At 48.6% G+C, this 14364-nt stretch overlaps 2 protein-coding genes across 3 annotated transcripts in view; one reads left to right on the plus strand and one right to left on the minus strand.

Annotated features, from left to right (window-relative positions):
- The window catches only part of LOC105562793, a 33988-nt gene extending 25670 nt beyond the window's left edge, over positions 1–8318 (plus strand). For both annotated transcript variants that reach the window (XM_012013865.1, XM_012013867.1), the window contains 2 exons: positions 1193–1401; positions 4567–8318. In XM_012013865.1, coding sequence (XP_011869255.1) covers positions 1220–1401; positions 4567–6928 — 2544 coding nt within the window. In that variant the 5' untranslated portion in view covers positions 1193–1219 and the 3' untranslated portion in view covers positions 6929–8318. The remainder of the gene's footprint in view (positions 1–1192; positions 1402–4566) is intronic.
- A 136-nt stretch (positions 8319–8454) lies between these two features.
- LOC105562794 overlaps positions 8455–14364 on the minus strand; it is a 15325-nt gene continuing 9415 nt past the window's right edge. The window contains exons 2-10 of the mRNA XM_012013868.1: positions 13008–13119; positions 12684–12807; positions 12064–12216; positions 11796–11906; positions 11513–11675; positions 10580–10778; positions 9771–10049; positions 9460–9657; positions 8455–9190 (exon numbers count right to left, since the gene is read on the minus strand). Coding sequence (XP_011869258.1) covers positions 9003–9190; positions 9460–9657; positions 9771–10049; positions 10580–10778; positions 11513–11675; positions 11796–11906; positions 12064–12216; positions 12684–12807; positions 13008–13113 — 1521 coding nt within the window. The 5' untranslated portion in view covers positions 13114–13119 and the 3' untranslated portion in view covers positions 8455–9002. The remainder of the gene's footprint in view (positions 9191–9459; positions 9658–9770; positions 10050–10579; positions 10779–11512; positions 11676–11795; positions 11907–12063; positions 12217–12683; positions 12808–13007; positions 13120–14364) is intronic.

The raw sequence follows: 14364 nt of genomic DNA on the forward strand, positions 1-14364 counted from the left end.
TTTTCCCGTCGCGTGTGCCTCGTCCCTCGCCTTAGGTCCGTTCCCCCCCGTGCGATCTCGACGAGAATCTCGTTCGCGCGCGTGCGTGTCCACGCGGATATTTTTGCAGCACGTGCGTACGGGGAAATCCGCCTAAAAATACGTGTCGACGGGAACTCCTTCGGGGCGTCGTGCGTCGGGGTCGCGCACCGCGTTTCCCCGCGACGTCGCGCGGAATTGGCCCCATTTCGAGGACGCGATCCTGCAACAGGAAGTTCTCCAGCGTCGCCCGTGAGACGAAACCGGACCGTGTCCGAGGACTTCAACGCGCGGTGGTCTAACTTTTTTTTTTAACTCGCCCGGAGCGGATCAAGGACGTGTCGGGCGGACCGTCTCTTCTTGAATTTCTTTAAAGGACCGTCTACATTGGAAGTAAGCAGTAAGAAGTAAGAAAACTTTAGTCCCAGTCTACAATAGAGATTTAAGCCCTAAGCCTTAAGAAATTGACTAATCACAGTCGCGCATTCTACTCATACTTGACCGTGATTGGCCAATTTCTTAAAGCTTAGGGCTTAAATCATCTATTGTAGACTGGGACTAATCGTCACCTTTCAGTGTAAACGCTAAAGTACAGGCAAAATTAAAAAAAAATTTGTAGCACCGGTCGAACTGCGCTCTAATTCGCCGAGAGTAAGCGTCGAGAGCTGAAGTAGGAGTAAGAAATGGAAACGATTCATTTCTTGACTCCTACTCTTACTTCTTACACCAGACTTACTTCATCTATTGTAGACGATCCTTAACTCGCGTTCTGCGCATATCGACTTATGAATATTACGAAGTTAATTTCACGACTGAAGTTTACGGATTTTAAATTAAATTAACAATAAATAAGTTTTAGCCGACCTTAACTGGAGAAGTGTAAGTATGATGAAACGTCTAGGTCAAACATCGAGAGGGAGATAGAAATAAATTAATGGATGACCAACAATCAGGTCAAAGAACTAATAATAGAATCTTAGAATAATAGAACTAATAATAGGGTAAAGATTCCCGGGGTCTTTCTTCGAATTAATGGTGTTAGAATCGATTTTAATGTGCAACATTTCGGCAATCTCTCTAATTATATATTCCGCTAATTAACCGAGGGATCAGCGTTGATCTCGAGCTTGCACATCGGAGGGTCTGACGGAAACGGCGCTGCGTTCTGTTCCAGGCCCCGTAGTACACTTATTATTTATGAATGGATGGAGCTGCGACGGGAATTGGAAGAGGATCGGATGCGGACGTGGGAGGTCTGGAAAGATGGTGGTACAATCCGGGGATCGCGGCCTGGAGCTTCGTGCTCTTCGGCTGCTTCCTTCTCAACGCGACTCTCCTGCTCGCGTTTCTCGTCAGGCCGGCACTGCGCACCATCTCTAACAGGTTAGTGGACCGATTCTTTCGCCGAGCATAATCAGCTTGAAGATGCTCGGTTTCGAGCGCGAAGCATCATCATCGGACCTTCACTGTCGCACTATCAATCCCTCGAGGCTTTCAGCTAACATCTCGCCATATCTCTCTGTTTTCCAAACATTTCGCTATTCGATGTCGAAAAGAGAATAGTAGCTGCGAATTATTGCGCACTTGTTTGCCCGGCTGGTAAAGGGATAAATAATATCGTTGACGTTAATGCGGTTGCAAAATTGCTATCGCCGATGTCATTGCCGTCGATAAGCGGCCCTGTCAGTCACGCGAGCGACGTCAATCCTCGTGGGCGGCAGTTTTTCAAATTCGTTGACGCATGCGGCCGACGAGCGTAATCGTTTCTCGCGGACAGCTAAGACCGCAAAGATACGGGACAAACGAGCGAACGCGAGTCTTGGGTGTCGCGTGCCAAACCGGAAATAAGACCAGCGTGCGCGAGAGGGGAGTGGAAATAATATGTATTTTTAGACATTGCCATACTCTCGCGTAATATGCACCGAGACGGCGACAATAAATAATACACGATGCGTTTATTTCACGCGTTGTTGCGTTCCGTGCCAAGGTTAATAACCCCCATGCATCGATGGCGCTCGCATTTCTTTTCCTCCCAAGCCGATAATCGACCTCGTCTGGCTTTTACCGCGATTGAAGACGAAATGACGCGGCGATGCCGCGATTACAAATAAATAGAAATTCGTCACGCGATCGATATTTATATCTTACTGCTACTCGCTCTCCGCGGACGTGTCAAGCGTGGTCTACAATGGCAGTAGGAGTGGTGGATTAAAGCTGTAAAAGACGTCGGAGTAAGCTCGTGCTTCCGGTATAGTAGGCGTAGAGTAAGGCTGTAAGCGAAATGGTTCAATTCCATTTAGGACCGTCTACATTGGAAGTAAGAAGTAAGAAAATCATAGCCTTCAAGGCTGGTCTACAATACATGGAGTAAGCTGGAGTAAGCTGGAGTAAGGAGTAGGAGTAAGGAAATAAAATGGATTTATTTCCTTACTCCTACTCCTTACTCCAGCTTACTCCATGTATTGTAGACCAGCCTTCAGTGTTGGTCTACAACTTTGCTAAAGTAAGCTGTAAGCTTTAAGCCGTACGAAATTAACCAATCACAGGGGAGAGTAAGGGGAATAAATGCCTGATTGGTTAATTTCTTACGGCTTAAGGTTTACAGCTTACTTAAAATAAGATTGTGGACCAAGGGTAAAGGAACCTTAATTCTACAGCCTATGTCTAACCCGTACTTCTTTAATCCACTACTCCTGTCGCCATTGTAGACCACGCTTTAGAATTAGGACCGTTTCGGGGAGTATCCCGAATGTTTGGTTATAATTTGGATTCAATCGCGGGGAATACGTGCTTCTAGGAAAGCAGAATCTCTTCCGGGGATCTCAAGGAATCGGTGCTAAAATGTGATACCGTCGAGAACGCCGAAAGATTCAAAGCGACAGCGGGAGAATTATTTTCGCCCGCGCTCGCGTCCTTCTGCATATGGAGCACACGGATGTATTTTCCATCGTGCCCGTAAATAAAATAGCGTTTCGAAGCGTCGTTTCTATAGACCGCGCGAATCTCGTGCTCCCCGTGGGACTCTGCCAGTCTAAATATTCCAGTTCGCGATCTCGTCGCGTCGAGGGCGACGCGACGTAATGCGGAAAGACGGAGGCGGCGGGCAGGCGTCTTCGTGTAATTTTAATTGGAAATTTGCACATTTGCCGACAACGTAAAAATAACCGCCCACGTGAGAGACGCGAAGATGACCGACGTATTCGGATCGCGGGATATCTTTGCTTACCGTGGAAATAAAATTTCGCGCAAATCGAACGTCGTGCCGGTCGAATATCGCGCGGCCGTAAATAACGTCGCCGCGTCGGGAGACGAGCGTAACGTCAGCTCTCGTTTATCGAAACTCGATTGGACCGAGTCTCGACTAATTTCCGCGACAGCAAACGCTTGCAGCTGATATTAGTAAGGTGTATTAATAGAGCCACGCGCCACTGGATCTATCATTGTTATTACGTAGACTTCCACCTGCTGAGCCAGGAAATCAATTACTCGCCGTGTACCGAACTCTGGCAACCGCTGCAACGAAATGTAATAATAAACCTGTCGTATTTTCAGAACGCTTCGTCGCTGTTAACAGTGCGGCTCGGAAACTGTGTGTAACACTCGGTTCTGCCGATGTAAAAAGGAAAATTCATTTATTATCGCGCGCCCGACGTTTTGCAAAGTAACGCGAACGATAGTTCCCAGCTATACTTAGATCAAAGCGAGCCTTAATTGACGGAATTCGCTCGTCGACCTATCGGCAGCGCAAACAAGTGAAACGAAACATTATGAATCCTTTAAATGTCGCCGTTTCCGAGACGGATTTGTCATATTGGCAGAAACGGCGAATATAATCCATCCACGAGGAGTAAAGGTGTTGAGCGATTCGGTACAATTCACGTGACGATGTTCGCGTTTGTCACGAAATGCCGCGTAGCTTATAATCGAAAGCGTAGCAAAAAAATAGACGACGACGCACAGCTATCCTCTCTACCTTTTGCGCTTTTGTATCTCCTCTGATGTCGCTTTTCACCAATTTTACGCTTGTATTTGTGTCACTTGTCAAGTCGTACCGATTCAAAATTGGCACGCGTGTAAAAGGGAATGGTAAAATATTGTATACGTGTAGAGGAAAGTGTCCTATTGTGAGATGGGATCCTGGGATAGCGGCGTTTCCGTTAAATTAATAGGCATCGTCAGTTGTTTCCACCCGGAATTTATCGCCTTTGGAGCGAAATCTTGTTTAGTGGAAAATTCACTGTCGCGAAAACAGATTTGTGACTGAGTTTGGGCGTTGAAGATCTGCTATCTCACATTAGAAACGTATCTCATAATGGAGGACTTTCCTCTATAAAAAAATACTTGCTGTCTTTCCCTTCTCATCGTACATTCCGTCCTGCATCTCTCTTTTCTGCAAATGTGTCCTTCATCTTGTCGATCTGTTATTCGTAGAAAAAAAGAACTGCTTGCTATTCAATCAATCATCGAGCGCTAATCTAAGACAATCGCACAGGTGTCGGACATTATCAGTGTTCGATGTTGAAACGGCCTGTTCTGTCTCTATTCTAGATTCGTGATGAACCTAACCATCTCGAATCTACTGACGTGCGCCGTGCTGAACCCATTGCTGATGATGGACGGCCCGGCGGCGGCAGACACTCTGGCGACGGCCACGTCGACGCCGGATGACATCGCGTCGTCGTTTGACCCGATGTCGACGACGTCGACGTCGACGTCCGCATCGGCCGCCGGCAATATCTGCGCGATATCGGAAGGTGCCACCGCGCTCGTCACCACGTCGTCAGTGCTGTCGGTCCTGCTGATCGCCGTCGACCAGTATTTCGCTGTGGTAGACCCGCTGCGGTACCGGGCTCGAGTCGACAAGCTCAAGTCGGCCGTGCTGATCGTCTCCATCTGGCTGGTCTCGGCGGTGTTCGGCTTGATCGCTGCGTTGAACCCGAGTCCGCGCAGCCTGTGGCTGTCCTGCAGCACGACGGTGGTGCTGTCGAACAACTCGTCCTACAGCGGGCACGCATTCGCGCCGAACGTTACCGCGACGGCAGAGGCGTCGATCGAATCCGCGTTCGCGTTCTTCGGCAACGGGACCAGCGAGGAGGAGGAGGAGGAGATCGTCGGCGCCACTTCGACGTTGCTCAAAACGATCGAGTCGATCAACGTCGATAGCGGCATCGACTTCCTCGAGAACTCTACCGTGATTTTCCCTACCACGACCAATGACTCTGTTACTTACGGGCTCATCTACACGGTCGTACACAGTGTGTTCGCGTATCTACTTCCGTTCGCCGGCGTTTGTTGGATCTACGTCAGCATCTACTCAGCCGCGCATCGAAATTCCGAGAGAACTCGCAGGACCGGCTCGCGGCCGATTCTTTCGTCGGGCAGCTTCAGCGAAGACCCGTACGGTTACGCGAAGCCGCAGCATCAGTCCGCCGACACGTTCCCAGAAGAGTTTCGCAGAATACCCAAGATCTCGAGTCTCTCGTCCATCGACGAGACCAGCGAGACCGCGCACTCGGCCAATCAGATATCACGTCGGAGATCTTTCTCATCGTCCTCGGACGCCGTACAGACAGGGGCGAGCGACGAGAAGACATCGTCGGGGGTCGTCTTCACGGTAGGACTGCAACCGGTGGAAGTGTCGTCGCCGCGCGATCAGGACGATAGCAATCTGCCGGAGATGGCGGATCTGCAGGCGAACTACCTCAAGAAAGAACGCGGTGTTTCGTCCTACGAGAGCCTCGTCGCGAACAAGTTCCGCGACTCGGGAGCGGATCGGAGACGGAAATCCTCGTGCGATCTGACGGACGAGATCGTGGAATCCTCCAGATGGATCGCCGGGGCGGACTCGAGTGGCTCCGAGTCCGAAGACGAGCGAGAGCGACGCTACGATTACTTCGACTCTTTGAAAGTTCCTAAAATAACTCGCAAGATCGCGGATCGAAGGTCCTCCAATTGTCTCCTGTCTTCGGTCGCTAGATTCGAGAGGACGGAGGAGCTGCGCGGTGACGCGGAAGATCCCGATCGGGACTCTTTCAAGACGACGGCTCGTCGCGTCGACGAGGAGGAGATCTCTGTCGCGGTCAACATGACGGAACGGGAGCAAAGCGAGGTCCCGAATTCCAGCGGTAACGCGGAAAACAAAAGATCGAGACGGCCCAGTCGCCGTTTGTCGAGACCCGGCATCTTCGACGCCAACGTGGAATCGTACGCGACTGGCAGAAACGTGGAGAACGTCGGAAATAATAGTCTAGAGCCCTCGTCTTGCCTACTGACACCTATCGTGACGATCACCCCGGCGCCTGGCAGGCCGGGCACGTTGCACCGAGTGGCCAGTATACGCAGCACCAGCAGCTACATCAACTCTCTCAAACATCGGATCAGCAACGGCTCCCTGTTTAGGTATCGCGAGGAGACTCGGGCGGCCAGGATCAGCGCGCTGGTAATCGTCATGGGCCTGATCTGCTGGTCGCCGTACGTGCTGCTGAGCATAATCAAGAACCTGCCGCAGTACTCGGATTATCTGTTCCCGCATGAGTACGACGTGCTCGCGCTCAGCTTCCTGATCCTGGCCGCCTACGCGAGCCCGTTGCTCTTCGGCTATCGGTCTCGACGGGTGAAACGGGAGCTGCGCAAGGTCTTCTGCTTCCATCGCGAGCTCTCGTACAAGAACAATCGCAGCCTGATGGCGAAGAAGGTGCTGAAGCGTCGACACAGCAGCACTCTGAGCCAGCTGGAGATGGATCACCGTTACAACATCTTCAACTGCGTCTACGGCAGGAACAGGTGGCCCAAGGAGAAGGTGCAGTTCGTCCAGGTGCCGGACACCGCCCTCGCCGTGGAGACCTGCAGGAGCAGCTTCTCCAGCGGCGCCAGTACACAGATCTCCAGCACGTCCACGGAGGAGTGTTGAATCGCGATGGATCTCGCGAAATTACGCCGAGTTGTACGGATCGAAATCGCGAGAGAACTGACTCCTTCGCTGATCGTTGCGATCATACGGGAGGAAGAATACGCGCGGTGCAGAGGGAGGCTGCGCGATTTATACCTGCGTTTACGTGCGTGGTTTAAGCTCGTCGAGAGACTTGGAGCGATCGAGACAATCAATAACGAGAAATAAGTAGTGTGGAAAGGACGGTTTGCGTATGTTGCGGCATACTTTTGCAACTCGTCACAGTCTTTAAGTGTTCCAGAGATATCTTTTATTTTTCGGACAATGCGGTGTGAATGAGACCGAGCGACGCGAACGTTTGTGTTCCGAGCGGCCGACGGCACGCCTCCTCTCTTACGTGCGAATCCAATTGTCGCGTCAGACGCGTCTTTCTTCCGAGGACGCATGCTTGCGCTTGTGCGTAACGAGGTCTGATTTGGCGGAGTAAAAGTGCGCCGACGCAATCGGACGTCGAAATCGCGTTGATGTCGAAAACGGTGCGTGGGTTTGGAAACTTTCCGCAAAGTCCCGAATAACATTGCCGTCAATCAAAATAAACGCACAAAGTCGCTGCGTGTCGACGAACCGGCGCGCAAAGCCGCTGCATGACGTTCGTCAAACGGGAGGATCCGTTTTAGTATTAAGAGCATTATCGCGCTAAGTCGTCAGGTGTTAACCGGCTCGCAAAGTATTAGAGTTTGCCGAACCCGAAAGGAGGCTTTAGTCTTTACGCTTATTTACGCACTGCATCCACACGTACTTCCCTCCCTCTCTTCCCTCCCTCCGTTTCCTATCTGCGTTCGTCGACGTAATTGCGGCAGCGTCGTCCGGCGCACGCAGGTAGATCAACCTGGTTGCAGCGACGTGCACTCTTAAGCTATTTACATTACGCTATATTTATTCGCAGAACGTCGTACATGTGTCGTCCGTACGGCTCTGTATGTAGATATGTACACAGCATTTCTCATGACAAAACCCCCTCGTCGAGGCGACGCCGTGCCCCGTCGGGGAGGACACCCCGCGACTCCTCCTCCGCGATTATCACTTTTGTATATTGACAAGTATAGAGACTCGTTTATTTATATTAAATAATTTGTATATAGAGACAGAGAGAGAGATGGACGATGAATCTCAAGCGCTGCTAATCCGCATCCTGTACGTAGAATTACTCGCATCCTGTGTGTAGCGTTTCATCAGCGCGGTCCATACAGCAAATGTATGATATGTCATTACCGTTTTGTATTATCCGCCATGGTGAACTCGACAGGCTGTCTGTGACATGTGATAACACCAAAACTAATGTTAGCCACGTAATATTAGCCTAATATTAATTTATGTGATTTTCTCAATAAAACACTTTTGCGAGATGCAATTCGTGGTGAATGTATGAGTGCGCACGCGTGTGCGTGCGTGAATCACTCGGTGACACATCTGGATTGATCTTGGTAGACGTTCCTAAAAGGCCGTAATTGCAGATCGTAACTGCCGTCTTAAGCTCTTGCACTGGATATTGGGATCGTCGTTTTTATTTTCTTTTTACAAAAGTTTACACCTGGTGCATCCTTCGTTGCAAATTTCCGTTTTAAGAATGCAGAGCGCATCTTGAAGATTGTCGGTGTTTATTAAGCTTTCGCAAACTTCTTTATCGAAAGCCTTGCGTAATCCGTCGCGCGCACGTGAATATTTCGCAATTGCGCCGCTCTCAAACAAAACAGAGCTCCTAATTATCGCAGTTGTCGCTTGGTAAATCGCGCCCTGGCACAATTTCGCAAGTCTCGTCTCGGCATGAGGAACTTTAACCCATCAACGTCTCGGCGAGAGACGCAAAAAAAATAATCTCCCAAATATATGCCTGGTATTTTTCCACCGTGAATAGAAAAATATAAATTGTATCAATTTCAATTTTTCCGTCGTCGGTGGCGCGGCCGTTTTGTAACAAATCTCCGATCGACGTTAATGGGTTATGGCAATCTTCAGCTACGCGATTCGTGCCTAGCCCGATATAGCTCGAGACACTATTTACATTGCACTCTTCGGGGCAAGAGCCTCTTCCGGCTCATAACCGAGAATGTTCGTAGATCGGCGGCCGCGCCGGAAACGCCGGCAACTCCAGCGCTGGCAATTGGCCATCGTCGTTGGTAAATGTGCTATTGTCGTACGCCGGCGGGGCTTCCTTGTCCACTTTTCTCTCCACCTCCGCGGGACCATCCATTAGGAACATGGTGAAGAAGAACATTATGGAACCTACGTACAAAGTATCAAGATAATATCGTCCGACTACGCACTCGCTTCCGCTTTCTCACTCAAAGATTTAAAAAGACTCGCGAGAGCAGTCTCACTGCTTCTTTCTCGTAGCTGTTCATGTAGATTCGTCAAGTTTACGTGGTAGCAATAGTTCAAGAGTTAACTTTATAAAAGTCATCGGGACTTCTATAAAAAGCCCAATGACATAGGCGGACGCGAACGATCATACGCCGCAGCAATAACAACTAATTCCTTATTCCGTTACTTACTGATGCCGTAGAAGCCAGCGTAATAAATGTACAACGATTCCCGGAAGCCGATCGCCATTCTGGTGGGCTCGACGAGAATCGGTAAGTTTCCGCCGATGTTGTTCATGACGAACAGAAAAACGCCGACGGTGGTCGATCGCAGATTCAGAGGCACGATCTCCACCACGACGGCGAACACTATTCCGAACCACATTTCGGCTGCGAACGAGACGAGATAGTCGAATTCAAAGGTACAAGATTTATGCAATCGACATTGTATCGAATGTCGCAGCTAAATTTAGAGCTCCGGGTTACACAACGTCGCGTCTTACCGAAAAAGTAGGAGATCGCAAGCGTGATCATGGCCCAGAGAGGATTGAAGTACACCGAGCCGAATGCGAACGGCGTCGCTATTAATTGGCTGATCGCCAAGCACGCTACGCGCGAACGAATTCCCATTTTCGCGACGAACTTGTCGCTCACCATCCCTCCGACCACGACGCCGATACTACCGATAACGATCGTGACGGCGAAAAGCCACCAGCCGAGATCGTAGTCCGGGAAGTAGTCTCTGTAGTACAGGTCGCAATTGTAGGCGAAGCACATGCCGCCTGAAAAAAAAGGAAAGCGGCGATTTACTCCTGTGTGTGTAAAGCGGTACGTGCGATTGGAGAAAGATTGTGATATAGATTGGAAGTGAATCGATCGAAGAGAGAAATAGGCTTGTACACGGAAAGACCGGTTAAGGTATAAAATAACTAAAATTAAAATGTTGCCGTATAAATAGTAGGGGCATCTACATTGTTTTGCGTTGCAACATTCGCTAGGTTTGCTGCACAAAACTCATACAGTTGCCTCTTGATATAGCTGTCCCAAATATTACTATTTATTGGGGTTGTGCCAACCCTAATTAGGTATGTGGTAACCGTATCTGTCTCTCCGTGTTGATTTCGATTTGACTCGTTTGCTCGTAAAGATCGATAGGATTCGAACATAGATTTCATTAGGTAAAGTATTTAGAGAGAAAAGAGCCGGTAACACGGCGAGGCGAATTCGTCGGATTAGTGCAAACTCGGATTAGATCGCTAATGTACCCTCGATATGTATCTCAATCCTTTCGCTTCAAGGTATTGCCCTTTACCGCAATGTCTGATGCTGGCGGCGAGGCATAAGAGAATAATGCGCGGTTGCAGTAGCACTTTCCAAACCGATACTTGCTGCCCGTTGCTGGCCGATTCCTCGCCGATCGTCTTTCTTTCCGGCTCGGTTAGCGTCAGACCGGTGAGAACGGCGACGATCAAGCCGATTATTCCGGCTCCATAATAACAGACCCTCCAGCCCTGTCGATTAACAGCTCAGTTTGATTACATTAATTCTTAGTATTGCTATATTTCGGTTAACGTGTAATCAGGGGTGGGAAAGTTACTTTATAAAAGTATCTAGTGACAGTTACAAGTTACTGATTCTGAAAAGTAACGCGTTACAGTTACAGTTATTCAAAAAGTAACGAGTCGTTACTTTCTTGCAATGAAAATAAAAATATCAAATTTGCATTTGAATTGTAAAGGCGTCGATAAAGGCGTTTATGCGAGGCCTAATGCGATCTGTGGAGGTTTAAAAAATATATAAAGTAACTATTAAATTAGTTACCAGTTATCGAAAAAATGTAACTGAGTTAAGTTACAGTCACAGATGGAGAGGAAGTAACGAAGTTAAGTTAGAGTTACTAAAAAAAGTAACTCTAACTGTAACTTCGTTACAAGTAACGAGTCACTTCCCAACCCTGCGTTTAATTTATATTTTATGTCAACGTTCAATCCGAAAAGTTCGAGTTTTACGCGTACTTTTTCACGTCACCGTCGGACATGTTTCGTTAGTCTTCCATTCGAGACAATTCAGTGCAATTCACCGTGACCTTTATTGTGCTTTCCTTCCGCGCGGAAATGATCTCGGGATATATAACGAGCAATTACTTGCCGGAACACGTTGGCTTTGAAAACTAACGCAAGAGAGAGAGAGAGGGGGGGGGGAGAAAATAATATAAAGGAGACAATGTCAATCGGATATTGCTTACCAGATCCCAGGCATTTAGTTCAGTCACGTAGCGACCGATCGGAAAGGCGATGCCGTAACCACCGTAAATGCCCCAATTAAAAATGGACATGACGAGGCCCCGCTGCTCTTCCGGGAACCAATCTGACAGTAGGCCAGTTGCCATCGGATTGCAGCCCGCCTCCCTGCAATATTAGTTCCGATCTGAATGTAACGTAAACGCGATCGATCGTTGCCCATTCGTCCGCTTGCGAACAAACGAACGAACCGTAAGTGGAAGTGTTGTCGTTATTACCAGGACTTACCCCGCCGCATGGACCATTCGCAAAATAACGAGCTGCCAGTATTTCATCACGGCTCCGCTCAGGACGATCGCGATGCTGAATATCAGAGTGCAGACCGACAGCATTTTCACTCTGGGACGAAAGAGAAGAAACGTTAAAGGTAGCGAAGGCTCGTGCGTAACAGCACAGAACTTGCAGTCACATCGCGAGAAATGACTCGTCGATCGTTGTCGAAACGATGTCGAATCGACGTCAACATCGTCGAATTGAATTGATTCGATCGGCCTACCTGTTGTATCTATCAGCCGCGACGCCCAGGATAATACCGACGACCGTGTAGACAGCGATGAAGCTGGGCCCCGCCAGGATTTGATAGTCCAGACCAAGGCCGTTGTAATTCCACTCGCAGTAATAAGATCCATTCAGTTCCAGGGATTGGCAGCTGCGGCAACAAAGAGCGCGTTATACGACGAGCGCGATAATTGCCGCGTTGGTGTGCAACAAAACCTCGATCCGCGTGATCGATTTGCTCGGTGCGATTACCGCACGGCAGATCGCATACAATTCGTTTACACGAGAATTTCTCGCGTATCATAAATCACGCGAAAAATTATTCGCGGCACTTAGCAGGTTTTTTTCCGGACCGTTAACGACGGCTCTCGATCAATCTCGGCGCGGAGTCGCGTGTCCTCTCGCGAGTATCTCGTAACAGTATCTCGTTTCATTAGCGACGCGTGACTTAGCGGTATTAAGCCGCGCGCGGTAAATCAATCACCTACAAGGAAATCGAGTTGTCGCGGGAGGAAACGGCAATCCGAACTAATTGCGCTTACAGTTACGCGCGATTCTCCCGGCGGAACGTTTTCCCAGCCGGGCCTTTCTGGAGCAGGTGGCATTAACGAGACTTACAAGGTGGAATTCTCCGCGGTTTCGCATGGCACCGGAAGCTCGGCCACCGTCAGCGTCGTCGAATTAAACTGGCAGGATATGTCGCCGTAATGCAGGTCCTCGGCGATCGCTTTGCTCGTCACGCCTGGTCGGGGAAATCGACGTCGTTTAGTAAAATCAGGTTGAAAAGCCACGAAATTAATGGAGAACATAACAGACTAAAATATATACAATCCCGATTACGAAATACGATCGTTCGAGATTGATTAACGTATGCGATGGATTAAAGTGCGCATAAATTATGTAAATGCGTGAAGAAATATAAAGCATACCGTTGGGACTTACCTATTAGAAAGTGGCCCAATTCTGCCAGGACATAACCAATCGACACTATAGCCAATGCGTAAGGCTTGTAGAGGAATGCCAATTTTTCAGCTGCCGAGCCGAACATCCTTGCCTGGTCTGAAAAATGCGTATCTCGAAGAAGAATCTTTCTTCCCACTCGTGTTGCAGGATTGCACGGTGTGCAAGATTATATAATTAGCATGCGATGGGAATCGCAGTTGTCGCATACATTCGTCGACGAAGGTATCAGCTATCGCGCAATCGACGCTTTTATCCGCGATCTTGTATTATTCGGATAGAATGCGGATAAACGCTGCACGCGTACACGCTATAAATTACGACGGATTCAATTACGGGATGTTAAGAGTGCGTAGTGGCATCTTCCAAGCGCGCCTGGGAATTCTATTTTTAAGGATTCCCATAGCAAGAAATTCTTGGTTTGTTACGTTAAGTTAGTTTTCTAATGTAATTTTCTTAGAACGCCATTACGACTAATCTTTTCAGAAGGAAAAATGTTGCTCTATCGTTCGTTGAGGGCTCGCATCGTTCATGAATATGAAAGATGCCGATCGCTTGTGACGTGCGTTCATCGCCGAAACGGGTACGGCGCGACTCGCGGTCGGAAATGCGCCGGGAAGACTGCCGTTACGAAACTGTTTTTGTTATTCACGATCGATCGGCACAGTAGCATTCTAATTTCAATATCCTGACCGAGGTAGCTGCTAACGCCGGTCAGTACCGCGCCGGCGATCGCTCAAGGCCTTTCCACCGGTGCAATTTACGTATAATGCAACTGCCGCGAGAACGTCACGTTGCATCGACCCTAAAAGTAAGCTAGTGACGCGAGCGAGTTCCGCGTGACAGCGGCGGACGGGTCCGGGACGCAAACGGAGAATGGTCTAATTGGGCACAGATGTGCTTTCTGTAAAAAATACTCGTCTTAAGAAGATTTTTTGCTAATAACACCACGAAAGGTGGACGACGTTGTTGAATTGTTATTTTAATTTTGAAGTGTGCCAAATTCCAAGAATTTCAAACTTCAAATTGCAATTTGCAAAAATCTAGAAAACTGACAAAGTATCAGGAGAATATAATCAGCAAAGCGGTGGCACTAACTAATTTCCAGGAATCGGAATTCCGAGAATTTCAAACTTCAAATTGCAAAAATCAAGAATCTAGAAAACTGACAAAGTATCAGGAGAACATGATCAGCAAAGAGATGGCACGATCAAAATTTCCAAGAATCCGAATTCCGAGAATTTCAAACTTCAAATCACAAAAATCGAGAATCTAGAAAACTGATAAAGTATCAGGAGAACATGATCAGCAAAGAGGTGGCACTATCTGAATTTCCAAG

Source organism: Vollenhovia emeryi, unplaced genomic scaffold (assembly GCF_000949405.1).
Source record: "Vollenhovia emeryi isolate VEMERY1.0 unplaced genomic scaffold, V.emery_V1.0 DF939183.1, whole genome shotgun sequence".
Lineage (NCBI taxonomy): Eukaryota > Metazoa > Arthropoda > Insecta > Hymenoptera > Formicidae > Vollenhovia > Vollenhovia emeryi.